We start from the raw sequence: 15200 nt of genomic DNA, 5'->3' as shown, positions 1-15200 counted from the left end.
TCATGTATATTTTATAACATTTTTTAAGTAGTTAAAAGGGTTAATTTTATATTATGGTTTTTTTGTCATAGTAATTTTTTAAAAATGAGGCAGTGCTGTATGTATTGACTAGGAAAGATGTCAGAAGTATTTCAGGAAAGAAGTACATGTGTATATTGAGGTGGGAGATTCAAGGGTGGGTGGATTCCTATTTTTAAAAAAATTCTCTTTATATTTGTTTATATATAGGGAAAAATGTTGAAAGGCTTATATACCTTTTTGTTAATAGTGTTTACCTTGAAGAGTGGGACTAGGAAAGGGATGTAAATATTTTGGTATTGTTTGAAAGTATTAGAAGTATTTTTTTAAACAGCTTTATTGAGATAAACATATACCACCTAATTCACTCATTTAAAGAGTACAATCCAGTGGCTTTAGATATATTCAGAGAATTGTATCACCACAATCAGTGTTTAACCCAAAGAATATTTTCATAACCCCGGAGCGAAATTCTGCACACCTTTGCCATAACCATCGAGTCCTTGACCTCCTCCCCCACTCAGCCCTAGTTGACTGCTAATCTTCTTTCTGTCTTTATGGATTTACCTCTTCTGGATATTTCATATAAATGGAATTTTATAATATATGGTCTTTTGTATCTTGTTCCTTTCACTTAACATAAGTTTTGCAAGGTCCATTCATGTTGAAGTATCAGTACTTACTTCATTCTTTTTCATGGCTAAACAAATATTCCATTGTAAGCAAATACCACATTTTATCTTTCTCATCACCTGCTGATGGACATTTGGGTTGTTTCTAGTTTTTGACTATTATGAATAATGCTGCTCTGAACATTCATGTACAAGTTTTTGTGTAAACATAAGTTTAAATTTTTCTTGTGTGTATACCTGGGAATGGAATTGTTTGGCCATATAGTAAGTTTGTGTTGAAGCATTTTCACCAGTAATGTATGGGGGGAGGAGGGTGTTTATTCTCTGTATTTCCTCACCTATACTTGCTATAGTATCTTTTTTATTACAGCCATTCTTGTGGGTATGGTATGTTATCTCATTGTGGTTTTGATTTGCATTGTCTAGGTGGCTAATGGTATTAAGCATCTTTTCATGTGCTTCTTGGAAATTTGTATATTTTCTTTGGAAACTGTATATTCAGATCCTTTGCCTATTTAAAAATTATCTCTCTTTTATTGAGTTATAATAGTTATTTATATATTTTAGATGTAAGTCCTTATTAGACTTTTGATTTGAAGAAATTTCTTCTATTCTGTAAGTTGTCTTTTTATGGTATCCTTTGAAGCACAAGTTGTTTTTTGGGGGGGAGGGGATGATATCATTTATTTTTTTACTTGTTGCTTGGTCTTTTTTTTTTTTTTTTTTTTTCCATTTTTCTGAAGCTGGAAACAGGGAGAGACAGTCAGACAGACTCCCGCATGCGCCCGACCGGGATCCACCCGGCACGCCCACCAGGGGCGACGCTCTGCCCACCAGGGGGCGATGCTCTGCCCATCCTGGGCGTCGCCATGTTGCGACCAGAGCTACTCTAGCGCCTGAGGCAGAGGCCACAGAGCCATCCCCAGCGCCCGGGCCATCTTTGCTCCAATGGAGCCTTGGCTGCGGGAGGGGAAGAGAGAGACAGAGAGGAAAGCGCGGCGGAGGGGTGGAGAAGCAAATGGGCGCTTCTCCTGTGTGCCCTGGCCGGGAATCGAACCCGGGTCCTCCGCACGCTAGGCCGACGCTCTACCGCTGAGCCAACCGGCCAGGGCTGTTGCTTGGTCTTTTGATAGCACAACTAAACCACTTTTCAATCTAAGGTCACAAAGAAATACATCTATGTTTTTGTTAAGAAATCTATAATTTCAGCTTTTATATTTAGGTCTTTAATCCCTTTTTAGTTAACTTTTTTTTATGGTGAGATTTACAGGTCCAACTTCTTTTTTTTATTCATTTTTTAGAGAGGAGAGAGAATGAGAGAAAGAGAGAGAGAGAGAGAGAGAAAGGGGGGAGGAGCAGGAAGCATCAACTCCCATATGTGCCTTGACCAGACAAGTGCAGGGTTTTGAACCGGTGACCTCAGTGTTCCAGGTCGATGCTTTATCCACTGTGCCACCACAGGTCAAGCCAAGTCTAACTTCTTTCTTTTGAATGTGCTTATCCAGTGTTCTAGGACCATTTTTAAAAATATAACTAGCATTTCTTGTCTTTGCAAGTGTAAAGTGAAAGTCTGAAATGGTAATTGCTAGAATGGCAAAGGGAAGGTGTTCTTGGTAGCACGAGACTTCAGGCTGCAGAGTAAGCAAGCCTTGTCAAAGGAAAAATTCACTAGAATAAGGGCAGCAATAACTGTGCAGCAAGGCCTGTGGAGCTAGAAAGGGCAGATTCAAAAGCATAGGTAGGAAGAACCAGCTTTTGTGAAACTGAAGAACAATGCTTTTACCAAAGTGCAAGAGGAAAGGTAACAATAGCTGCTTAAACATTGGATATAGCAAGGATAGAAGTTGAAGATATCAGAAGTAGGAGGCAGGTTCTCTGGGTGTTTGGTTTTGGTATGGAATAGGAAAAGTTGTCTTATCAAGGTGTATTTAGTGTGAAATTTTATTAGAACGCTTGCAAATCTTTTACAATTTAAAAATTTTGTCAGTGGTTGTTTGCTCATAAAGTTCAAAAATCTATCAAATTATTGACGGGAAGAAAAGGTAGGTACTTCCATAATATGTTAGGAACTCAGCTTTTGGGAGAAATAAGTTCTTAGTATATTTATTAGCCACATCCTTGATAACAAAATTTTTGAATCCTTCCTAGTTCTGCTACACTGAGTAATTCTACTCAGCCAGTCTATGTTAATTGCAAGAGATCACTGGACAAATCATTATGTTAAAATAGAGTAAATCTTAGATTAGTTCTAAGTCTTCAGGATTTATTCATTCATTAAAAAAATACTATTTATTGAGTATCTCCTATGTGGCAGGCACTGTAATAGATTCTGAAGGTATAGTGGTGAGCAAAACCAAGCAGTATTTACATGTATTTGGAACTAAGTAGTTAATGAAGACATTTTACTTTAGTCAAATAAATGAATGTACAATTACTTTGGTACCTGCACTATAAAAATATATTAGGAGCAGCCACCTGCTCTACTTCCAGGTGTACGGAATTAACCTTTTCCTGAAGAGCTTCAGACTGCAGGCAGTTGCCAGCTCTGAGTTTAATGGAGGGCTGTGAGAATCCTCAGATCACTAGGGGTACTGGAGCCACCGGTCTCCACCCTCCCAACCACTGGGGTGATTCCCATTGTAGTACTCAACGGGTGCCTACAAAGTCACTGTGATCCTTTAGATAGCGAAGGTATGAAGAACATTTTACTTCATTGCATCAAAGAAAATATTAAAATTATATGAAAGAAAAGATAACTTCCTTCCCCTTAGAAAGAAGTGGAGTGCCACTCAGCAAGACCTCCATCTTCTGAGGAAATAGGCTGAAGAGGATTCCCAGTGGGCTGAGGGGTTCTGGTCCCTGCAGCATCTGGGGGGTGGCTGGCCCATGCTAGATGATCTAGGCTGTGCTGGGTAACATGTGCTGCAGTGTCTCTCTAGACTGAAAGACGCGGTACTGAGACAGCGGCAGGGCTACACGTGGAGGAGTACTGTCCCTCCTCAACCTAAAAAAGGATTTCTAAGGAAGACAAATTGTTTCTCATAGTTGGCCATGTAGTCTAGTTTTATTTTTTTTAATTTTATTTAAAAAAATTTTTTTAAATTTTTTTTATTTATTCATTTTAGAGAGGAGAGGGAGAGACAGAGAGAGAGAAGGGGGGAGGAGCTGGAAGCATCAATTCCCATATGTGCCTTGACCAGGCAAGCCCAGGGTTTCGAACCTGCGACCTCAGCATTTCCAGGTCGACTCTTTATCCACTGCGCCACCACAGGTCAGGCCTAGTCTAGTTTTATTTTAATGGTAAAAGTAACTTACTTTAAAAATAAATATGCAAATATGCGTGCTCATATTACCTCTATAAGTACATGAATGAAAAAAACTGAGTTTGGTGAAATGAAAACCTAAGATCTAGAATATGTAAAAATTGTTTGAAACCACAACATTAACTCTTATTGAGTGCAAAGTATACTCAAGAGAAGAAATTACTAAAATACAAATCAAATCTGTAATGTTATCAGGTCATGTGCCAAAATGGAATGTTAGTTTTGAGAAGTTATTTAGAAGCTTTGCTATTTTAAAAACTGGAAGCATTACAAAGTATATTCCTTATAATAATTAATTGCTGCTGTGTAATTGTGAGGGAAAAAATTTAGATTACAACAGCTGCATATTAGAGTATTTCCCTACATATATACAAAAGCCAAAGATATTTGTGCTCCAAAAGAGGGCAAAATTATATAGAAAACTCACTTCCGTCTTGAACAATTAAGTGAGTATCTGTTACTTAACACATTGTGGACGGATCACAAGAATTCTCTTGTTTTCTTTTCTAAGGCTTGTGGCCAATCACAGAATTCTTGGCTTCTCATTGTTAGAGAGAAACAGTATAACAGAAAACGCATTCACTGAAGTTAAAAAGTACAAAAGGAATTAAAAGTGATTAATTTCTTGTCATTAGTAATAAAAACTTTTATATCAATTTGATATTTTTAAAGTGCTCAGTAATCATGGATACTGACAAAGAACATGATAAAATTCTGAATGTATTTGCTGACAATTTATCAGATATTCCAAGTAAAACTGATGAAACCTGACAGTGGCAGTGATATAGTTATTCCTTCAAAAAGGCAAAAAATAGTAATTTCAACTTATTCCAAACCTGAAAATTTGAACAATTCCACACATGATATTTTTTTTTTTTTTTTTTTTTTTTTTCCATTTTTCTGAAGCTGGAAACAGGGAGAGACAGTCAGACAGACTCCCGCATGCGCCCGACCGGGATCCACCCGGCACGCCCACCAGGGGCGATGCTCTGCCCACCAGGGGGGCGATGCTCTGCCCATCCTGGGCGTCGCCATATTGCGACCAGAGCCACTCTAGCGCCTGAGGCAGAGGCCACAGAGCCATCCCCAGCGCCCGGGCCATCTTTGCTCCAATGGAGCCTTGGCTGCGGGAGGGGAAGAGAGAGACAGAGAGGAAAGCACGGCGGAGGGGTGGAGAAGCAAATGGGCGCTTCTCCTGTGTGCCCTGGCCGGGAATCGAACCCGGGTCCTCCGCACGCTAGGCTGACGCTCTACCGCTGAGCCAACCGGCCAGGGCACATGATATTTTTTTTAATTCAAAAGTTTAAAATTGATATCCTTTTTTTTTTTAAATTAATTTTACTAGGGTGACATCAATAAATCAGGGTACATATGTTCAAAGAAAACATGTCCAGGATATCTTGTCAATCAACTATGTTGCATACCCATCCCCCAAAGTCAGATTGTCCTCCGTCACCTTCTATCTAGTTTTTTTGTGCCCCTCCTCCTCCCCCCCCCCAACCACCACACTCTTATCAATGTCTCTTAGTCTCGTTTTTATGTCCCACCTACGTATGGAATAATGCAGTTCTTGTTTTTTTCTGATTTACTTATTTCACTTTGTATAATGTTATCAAGATCCCACCATTTTGTTTTAATGATCCGATGTCATCATTTCTTATGGCTGAGTAGTATTCCATAGTGTATATGTGCCACATCTTCTGTATCCAGTCTTCTATTGAAGGGCTTTTTGGTTGTTTCCATGTCTTGGCCACTGTGAACAATGCTGCAATGAACATGGGGCTGCATGTGTCTTTACGTATCAATGTTTCTGAGTTTTGGGGGTATATACCCAGTAGAGGGATTGCTGGGTCATAAGGTAGTTCTGTTTTCAGTTTTTTGAGGAACCACCATACTTTTTTCCATAATGGTTGTACTACTTTACATTCCCACCAACACTGAATGAGGGTTCCTTTCTCTCCACAGCCTCTCCAACATTTGCTATTACCTGTCTTGTTAATAATAGCTAATCTAACAGGTGTGAGGTGGTATCTCATTGCAGTTTTGATTTGCATTTCTCTAATAACTAATGAAGATGAGCATCTTTTCATATATCTGTTGGCCATTTGTATTTCTTCCTGGGAGAAGTGTCTGTTCATGTCCTCTTCCCATTTTTTTATTGGATTGTTAGTTTGTTTGTTGTTGAGTTTTATGAGTTCTTTGTATATTTTGGATATTAGGCCCTTATCTGAGCTGTTGTTTGAAAATATCATTTCCCATTTAGTTGGCTGTCTGTTTATTTTGTTGTCAGTTTCTCTTGCTGAGCAAAAACTTCTTAGTCTGATGTGGTCCCATTCATTTATTTTTGCCTTCACTTCCCTTACCTTTGGAGTCAAATTCATAAAATGCTCTTTAAAACCAAGATCCATGAATTTAGAACCTATGTCTTCTTCTATGTACTTTATTGTTTCAGGTCTTATATTTAAGTCTTTGATCCATTTTGAATTAATTTTAGTACAAGGGGACAAACTGTAGTTGAGTTTCATTCTATTGCATGTGGCTTTCCAGTTTTCCCAGCACCATTTGTTGAAGAGGCTTTCTTTTCTCCATTGTGTGTTGTTGGCCCCTTTATCAAAAATTATTTGACCATCTATATGTGGTTTTATTTCTGGACTTTTTATTCTGTTTCATTGGTTTGAGTGTCTATTTTTCTGCCAATACCATGCTGTTTTGATTGTCGTCCACACATGATTTTGAGTGTAATTTGCGTCTTGGTTGCCGAGATAATGATTGGTCAAAAGAGGACTTTCAACCTAACTTGGAAAAATTTGAAGATAATTCTGGGGTTACAGTTACACTGTCTGATTCTAAGAACATCATTGAAGTCACCAATTTGATTTTTGACAACAATCTGTTTGAACTATTTTGTCATCAGTCAAACATATATTATAACCAAAATTTGGGGAAGAACAAAATTTTGAAAGCATGACTAAATCTTCATTCAGGCTATTTAAAATTCAATCTGTACTTGACCAATTTATTAGTAAATTTCAAACAACATATAAACCTATGTGGGAATTATCATTAGATGAAGGCATGATTCCCTGGAGGTGACATCTTCTATTTTGAACTTACAACCCAGCTAAAATGACCAAATATGGTTTACTTGTAAGAATGGTATGTGAGAGCAAGACTGGGTATATTCACAATATGAAAATTTACACAGGTGAAGGAAAAAAATTGAATGACTATTCTGTCACTACTTTGGCCATATCTGGAAGTGGGGCATCACATATACCAAGATAACTATTGCAATAGCATTTCAATTGCAGAAACTTTATTACTGCATAAAATAAGCGGTTGCAGAACAATTCAAACAAATAGAGGCTTGCCAAAATGTTTGAAAGATGAAGCATCTACACTTAAAAGAGGTGAAATAGCCTCCTGAAGAAAAGGTGACATTTTATTGATTTGGAAGGATAAAAGAGAAGTTTGAATTATTTCAACTATCCATGATGCTTCCTTTTGAGAACAGAAAAGACAAACTGGCACACTGGAGAGGAAATAAGCCAATTTCCATTGTACAGTATAATAACTATAAATATATGCAAGGTGTTGATCTTTCTGACCAATATCTTTCAACATGTAGTACCCTTAGAAAAACAATAAAATGGACGAAGAAAGTAGTGCTTTACCTGATTAATTGTTGACTATTCAATTCATTCAAGATTTATCAAGTGCTCAATCCAGAAAGCCAAGTAAGATACAAAGATTTTCTTTTAAAAAGATATTAGTTCATAAGAACATGTAATAAATAACTTCAAAATTCAATGAGTATTTAATTTTAAAGCATGCCTTTAACATTTATGTAAAATGTTTTTTGTACTCGTTCCGTAGAAACTTGTCTGGCCACTGGGTAAAGCTAGCAGTAAAACTACTGGTCCACAATGTGTTAAGAAGAAATTGCTGACCGTAGTGTCATTCACAGTAAACAGTTGCTGTACCAATGGGAAAGGGACATTGGTATAACTGGTTCTTAGTGTTTCACAGAACAGTCTTAACCCTGTTAGTTATTTTTATTTTTATAGATTTATAGTTGCCTTTCTGACAACTTTTTAGCACACTGAGAAAATGTTACTATTTAAAACATGATTTTACTGAAATCAGGGCATGAAAAAGAATCCTAATATATTTTCCTTTGAAATGGATGTGAGAAATATAAATTTTATTTTTATTTTTTTGAGAAATATAAATTTTATAGCAGTACAGTTTGTCCTGGTTCAGTTCTAATAGCATGTCATGTCATTTTCACATTATGATTAGTAAAAACCACTTCCTCTGCCTTCTCCTTCTCAAAAAAAAAGCAAGCTTTGACCTAGTATGGCATGGGGAAGACCAAAGAAGAGAAGATGACTAGAGTGCTAATCCAAAGGCTTCACTTTGCACAGTGACAAAGAAGGGTATTGTTGGCAGAGAGAAGAGCATATGCACTAGCTGAAGGGCTAGAGGAAACATGTTCTTTGTGTGGCGGGGCCCAGCAGATTACAGCGGTAGAAGTTGTAAGGGAGACCAGGATGGAGCAGCCAGAAACTGAGGGCATACCCGGAGAGTGAGTTGAGGGAGTAGGGGAGTTTTAAGGTGAACATTGTGATATGTTTGCAAAAGAACAGATACAGTGAGAATTAGAAAATCTTGTTAGATTTGGTAGCGAGGGTGATATTAGCAAGAGAACTTTTGATAGAATAGATTGAAATATGAGGAATCTATGAAAAAGTCGACTTGAGGGGGGCGGAGGGGTTTGGTAGCTGGAGGGAGCTAGAGAGCTGAGGGGAAAACTTATTTATTTAATGGGGGACACGTAAGCTCAATTAAAAGCTGGGAGAGGAGTTTTTGAGGAGAAAGTTGATATTATAGTAGAAGGGCTAATCAGTGATTTATGGTTCCAAAAATGGCAGGAACTAATAGAATCTAAGGCAGAGGATTAGCCTTAGATAATGGAGAGAAATCTCTTGGAACTGGAATGAAGGAATTAGAATGAGATAAAAGGAACAGATAGATGCACATGTAGGTAGATTTCTGTTTTCTCTGTGAGTTAGGAGATATTTTATGTACTGAGTGAAGGAGAGGCTGAGGTGGGCTGAGGTTCAGAGTACAGCAGGGGGTAAGAGTCAGGGCTCATTTGAACTTGGGGTTCATGTATTTCTGTCCACCCAATGTCACAACTTGCTTCAATAGGGTTTTGTGACACAGGTATAAATTAGAAGAAAAAAATTCAGGATTGTGTTTTGCCACAGTTTGATTGAGGCTTTTAGCAAGGATGTTGTTGAAATGGCAGGTCAGGAAATCAGAGCTTTGTGAGAAGAGAGGTGAAGAAAGAAAAGGCTGATAGACTGGGAAGAGCACATGGAAAGGAAGTAGTTGAATTTTGGGGTGCAAAACTAGCTTTTATTGAGCTAGTTCCCATATCATAAAATTTACCCTTTCAGGTGTACAGTTTGGCTGTTTTGAGCCTTTGTAGTTGTGCAGTCATCTAATTCCAGAACATTTTGATCACCCCCCCCCCACTCCCCACCCCCCAAAGATTCTGTGCCCTTTCGGAGCCTTTCTCCATTTCCTCCTCCCCTGCCAGCCACTAAGCTACTCTGTGTGTCAGTCTGTCTGTTTTGGACATACCATATAAATGAAGTAATAATTTGTGGCCTTTGTATCTGGCTTATCTTACATAGTATTTTCAAGGTTCATCCATATTGTAGCATTACTTTTCATGATAATCCATAACCACATTTTATGTATCTGTTCATCAGTGATGGAGATTAGATTTATTTTCACTTTTTGGCCATTAGCAATGGTGCTATGAACATTCATGTACACATTTTTGTATGAATATGTTTTAATTTTCTCTTGGGTGTATACTGAGGAGTGGAATTGCTAGGTCAGATGGTGACACAGTATTAAACAACTTGAACTGTCAAACTGTTTTCCAAAGTGGCTGCACCACTTTACATTTCTATCAGGAGTGTATGAGAGTGCCAATTTCTTCACATACGTACCAAACACTTGTCATTGTTCATCTTATTTATTTATTTATTTTTAAGTGAGAAATGGAGAGGCAGAGAGACTCCTGCATGCACCTGACTGGGATCCACCTGGCATGCCCACCAGGGGGTGATGCTCTGCCCATCTGGGGCGTTGCTCCGTTGCAACCAGAGCCATTCTTGCACCTGAGATGGAGGCTATGGAGCCATCCTCAGCGCCCGGGCCAACTTTGCTTCAGTGGAGCCTTGGCTGTGGGAAGGGAAGAGAGAGACAGAGAGAAAGGAGAGGGGGAAGGGTGGAGAAGCAGATAGGCGCTTTTCCTGTGTGCCCTGACCAGGAATTGAACCCGGGACTTCCACACACCTGGCTGATGCTCTATCACTGAGCCAAACAGCCAGGGCCTGTTCATCTTTTTTATTACAGTCATCTTACTGGGTGTGTTTGGGTACTTCTTAAAAACGATTTATGCAAGTAATATATTAATTTTTTTCCTATAAGATATTAGCATTGTATAAATCATGCTAAAAACCCTGTGACCTCCACCCCAGGCAATTCTTATACCTTACCTAGAAGGAACAATTGTTTTAAGTTTGGTGTGAATTTTTCCAGAATTTAAAAAAATTCTCAATGTAGATAGCCCTATATAGCTTTCTTACATTAATCCAACTATTTTCAGAGAAACTGTAATAAATGAGATTAGTTTTCTCCTTTCCAACTCTAACTATAAAATATAACATCTTTTTTGAATTTCAGCATTTATTAATAAAAATCATATTAAGCAAATAAACTAACTGCCTATAGATAACAGCTTATTGTCTTCTATATTATAGCTGTTGGTCTTCATGTATTGAAACATTATCAGTAAAACTAATATTTTCTTCTTGTTCTTAGTGCCTGGCTCTCTGGCTATGAAAACCCTGTGGTGTCTCGAATTAATATGAGAATACAAGATCTAACAGGATTAGATGTTTCCACAGCAGAGGAATTACAGGTGGGTGATCACATTATCCTTGAATCATATGCTTTCACATTGTCCTAAAGTTATCTTTCCACTTCTTCAAAAGATGCTTCAGATGAGATTTCCTATACTGCACAAGCAGTAGTACTCAGTTTACATGAGGGTTGGGAGACTATAAGGGTGAATAATCAAGCTGAGCCCATGCAATGCAGTGATTTTAATAATCAGTGGGAAAATTGTGATTGTTCTGTGCTTAAATTTATTAAAACATTAAAAACTTACTGTCAAGTATAAATTCATAGGGAAATGAAAAATTTGTAGCACTGATATTTATTAAACACACTGTAATTTTTTTTTTTTGACAGAGAGAGAGAGAGGGACAGATAGGGACAGACAGGAAGGGAGAGAGATGAGAAGCATCAATTCTTCATTGCAGCACCTTAGTTGTTCATCAGTTGCTTTCTCATATGTGCCTTGACCGTGGGGCTACAGAAGAGCAAATGACCCCTTGCTCAAGCCAGCAACATTTGGGCTCAAGCCAGTGACCATGAGGTCACATCCATGATCCCATGCTCAAGCCAGCAACCCTGCACTCAAGCTGGTGAGCCTGCACTCAAGCAGGCAACCTCAGAGTTTCGAGCCTGGGTTCTCTGTGTCCCAGTCCAACACTCTGTCCACTGTGCCACTGCCTGGTGAGGCATGTAATTATTTTTTCTTTCTTAGACCTGGCAGGTAACCAGGGCAGTTCTTTTTTAAAAAAATATTTTTTTCCCTTTTCTATTGAGATATAATTCATATACTGTAAAATTTACCCTGGTTTTGTTATATTCCCATGGTTGTGCAACCACCAGTACTATCTAATCCAAAACATTTTCATCACCCTCAAAAGAAACCTCATCTACTTCAAGTACAGGCATTCCACACAGACATTGTGGGTTTGGCTCCAGATCACAGCAGTAGAGCAAATATCACAATAACGTGACCTCAAACCAATTTTTTGGTTTCCTAGTGCATATAAAAGTTGTGTTTACACTATACTGTAGTCTGTTACATGTGCAGTATCATTATGTCTAAAAATAACCCCAACAGTGTACATTTCTTCTTTTTTTTTTCTTTTTTTATGGAACGCTTCATGAACTTGCGTGTCATCCTTGCGCAGGGGCCATGCTAATCTTCTCTGTATCGTTCCAATTTTAGTATATGTGCTGCCGAAGCAAGCACATGTACATTTCTTAATTTAAAAATACTTCATTGCTAAAAAATGATAAAGCCATCTGAGTTTTCAGCAGTCTTTTGCTGGCTGTTACCTTAGTGTTGATGGCTGCTAACCTGTCAGGGTGATGGTTGCACTGTCAGTATTTTAAAATAAGACAGCTTATTTTAATGATTTCTCTATAGCGTGCAATATTTTTTGATAGCATTTGAACCTTAGTAGAACTTTTTTCTATATTGGAGTCAATCCTCTCATACCCTGCCTTTGCTTTGTCAACTAAGTATATATATTCTGTATCCTTTATTGTCATTTCAACAATCTTCACAGCCTCTTCACTAGGAGTAGATTCCATCTCAAGAAACCACTTTCTTTGCTCATCTATAAGAAGCAACTCCTGAGATTGTAGTATCTCATTACCGTGAGACTGCAGCAATTTAGTCTCATCTTCAAGCTCCATTTCTAATTCTAGCTCTCTAGCCATGTGCACCACATCTGCAGTTACTTCTCCACTGATAGAACCCTTCAAAGTCATCCATGGGGGTTGGAATCAACTTCTTCCAAACTGCTGTTAATGTTGCTGTTTTGGCCTCTTCCCATGAATCTCAAATGTTCTTTTTTTTTCCCATTGTGTATGTGTGTATTTAGTCTACATATACTTTTTAAACTTTTTTCTCTTTAATAATTTTTTATTAATTACACTTGATGTACAATATTAGCTTCAGATGTACAACCCAGTGATTAGACACTTACATAACTTATTAAGTGATAACACTGATAAATCTAATACCCATTGGATGCCATACATAGTTATTTATATATATATTTCTTTATTTTTAAAGGAGAGAGAGACAGACAGAGACTGACAGGAAGGGAGAAAGCCGAGAAACATTGACTCGTAGTTGTGCCACTTTAGTTGTTTATTGATTGCTTTCTCATATGTGCCTTGACTGGGGGGCTCCAGCCAAGCCAGTGACCCCTTGCTCAGCAGGGTAGTGTCGCTGGTAGTTGGAGGATTGGGCTAGTGTGCTCCCCAGATGGTGCTGTAAGAATAGGAGTGCTCAACCCTGGGAAGATGGCATCTGAGGATGTGCAGGATAGGAACTCAGCACAGGGACCTTAGAGGCTGACCCTGCAGATCCCTCTTCAGGACCATGCCACCCAGATCTTCTCTTTATGACTCTCATATACCCTGAGTCACCTTTCTTCTGCCAGAGCCCGGGATGAGTGTCTGAGAGCAAGATCCCATGCACTGGTCCTTTAACAGAGCACCTGAGTTTCTAGCAGATTCCCCTCTCCTCCAGGTAGAGTCCCAGCTGATTTTCACAGCCAGATCCCTCCAGATTCTCAACCATGACACGTGGGTGCAAGAGCAGCCCTTTTTACATCTTTGCCCTTCCTACCAGTCTCGATGTGGCTTCTGTAAATCCTTGGTTATAATCCTTCTGTTCAGCTAACCTTCAGTTGGTTATTCAGGTTGACTGCTCTATGATTTAGCTGTAAATCCAGTTTGGCACTGGAAGGAGGTGAGTGTAGTTTCCACCTACTCCACAGCCATCTCCAAAATATGTGGAGTTGTTTGACTAGCAAAAGTAGAAGCATTTCCTGGAGCTATTTTTTCTATAACTCCACATGTAAGTGCAATTTGAATTTCACATAAAGCATTATTGCTTTTCATTTCTCTGTTGTAGTTTATCTTTGTTGTTAATTCCCTCTTTCAATTATAGATTTTTGTAAAATATCACATGGGTTTTCACTGGGAGAGAAGGATGCAATATAACTATATGATTTGCTGTATGTTATATATACTGAATAATAGATGTGCAGTGACTAATCACTGACAGACTTTGAAAGAAGTGATGTGATTGGTCATTGATCCTGATGTGCAGCTGTTATTTACCTAACTAGAAAGCCCGGCGGTCATACGAAATGACCGCTGTTCTAGATATTATAAATTGTAATTAAAATGATTTGTGCAAAGGTGTCTGCTAATTCAAACTGAATTACCCAGGGCAGGTGGCAAGGACGCCCCTTTGCTTACTGCCCCACGGGGTTTCCCCCTTCTACTTGCTTAATTGCTTAAAGTAGAGTGCAATGAAGGAAACCACTGGCGGTACATTTCTTAAGAGCCACCGCTAGCTCAATAAATAAAGGTGATTTAAATAATAAAATGTTAATTCACATGTCAAAGATCTCTTTGTACACAACATTTCTTGTGTAGATCTTTCCATCATTTTTAAGCTCGCCTTGCAGAGGACCATCAATTATTTTTAATTTTACGTCCGTTCTTTCAGGAACTCTTGAACAGGCAACATAAAGTTGACCGTGTCCAAATGCAGGCTCAGGTAAAAAAATGCCAACACGCTTAAGCGTTTGGCCCTGAGACTTATTGATGGTCATAGCAAAGGCAAGTTTTACAGGAAATTGTCTACGTCTCAATTGAAACAGCAACTCTGTTTGAGATGGAGCCAAATCAATTCTTGGAATGACATGTATTTCACCTTTAGAGGAGCCAGTCAAAGACTTAGCTATTATGACATTATTTTTCAATTGGAGAACCTCTAGTCTTGTACCATTGCAAAGACCCCTTCTGGTGTTAAGATTTCTTAACAGCATAATAATTGCTCCAATCTTTAACCTCAATTTGTGAGGTGGCATGCCAGAAGGCGGGACTATTTGAATGCCGTGACAACTTCACCCCATTGGCTAGTACAGTTACGCAAGCAACCAATAAGCTATCGGCGACAAACAGACACTTAAGCCGCATATAATAAAAATAATCTGTGGACTGAAGACCTAGCAGCGACATTTGTACTTTATGCATTACTCATATTTAATATACCATGGTAACTGAAACTTCAACTGTGTTGTTGGGGTCTGGTGTTAATCGTTAGCTAAATCATGTTATCAGAGATTTGTGCATTTGGAATTATGCAAAGCAGGACTGCCTATATTTAAATTTACTTAATTGTCATTTATTCCATGGTAATCCACCACTTCCTTGGTATTTGCCAGATTATTAGAAACACTTTAATAGGTATTTT

General features: G+C 38.5%; 1 protein-coding gene and 1 non-coding gene across 10 annotated transcripts in view; one reads left to right on the top strand and one right to left on the bottom strand.

The window, feature by feature from the left end:
* P4HA1 (prolyl 4-hydroxylase subunit alpha 1) overlaps nt 1-15200 on the top strand; it is a 110332-nt gene that overhangs the window by 84636 nt on the left and 10496 nt on the right. For all 9 annotated transcript variants that reach the window (XM_066348100.1, XM_066348105.1, XM_066348104.1 and 6 more), the window contains one exon: nt 10880-10979. In XM_066348100.1, the coding sequence (XP_066204197.1) occupies nt 10880-10979 (100 nt within the window). The remainder of the gene's footprint in view (nt 1-10879; nt 10980-15200) is intronic.
* On the bottom strand, nt 12061-12167 carry LOC136381599 (U6 spliceosomal RNA). The gene has a single exon (XR_010747092.1). It is a non-coding gene; the product is annotated as a U6 spliceosomal RNA (small nuclear RNA).

This window comes from Saccopteryx leptura, chromosome 9 (assembly GCF_036850995.1).
Source record: "Saccopteryx leptura isolate mSacLep1 chromosome 9, mSacLep1_pri_phased_curated, whole genome shotgun sequence".
Classification (NCBI taxonomy): domain Eukaryota; kingdom Metazoa; phylum Chordata; class Mammalia; order Chiroptera; family Emballonuridae; genus Saccopteryx; species Saccopteryx leptura.
The sequence above is the reverse complement of the archived record's forward strand: the minus strand, read 5'-3'. Positions and strand labels throughout refer to the sequence as shown.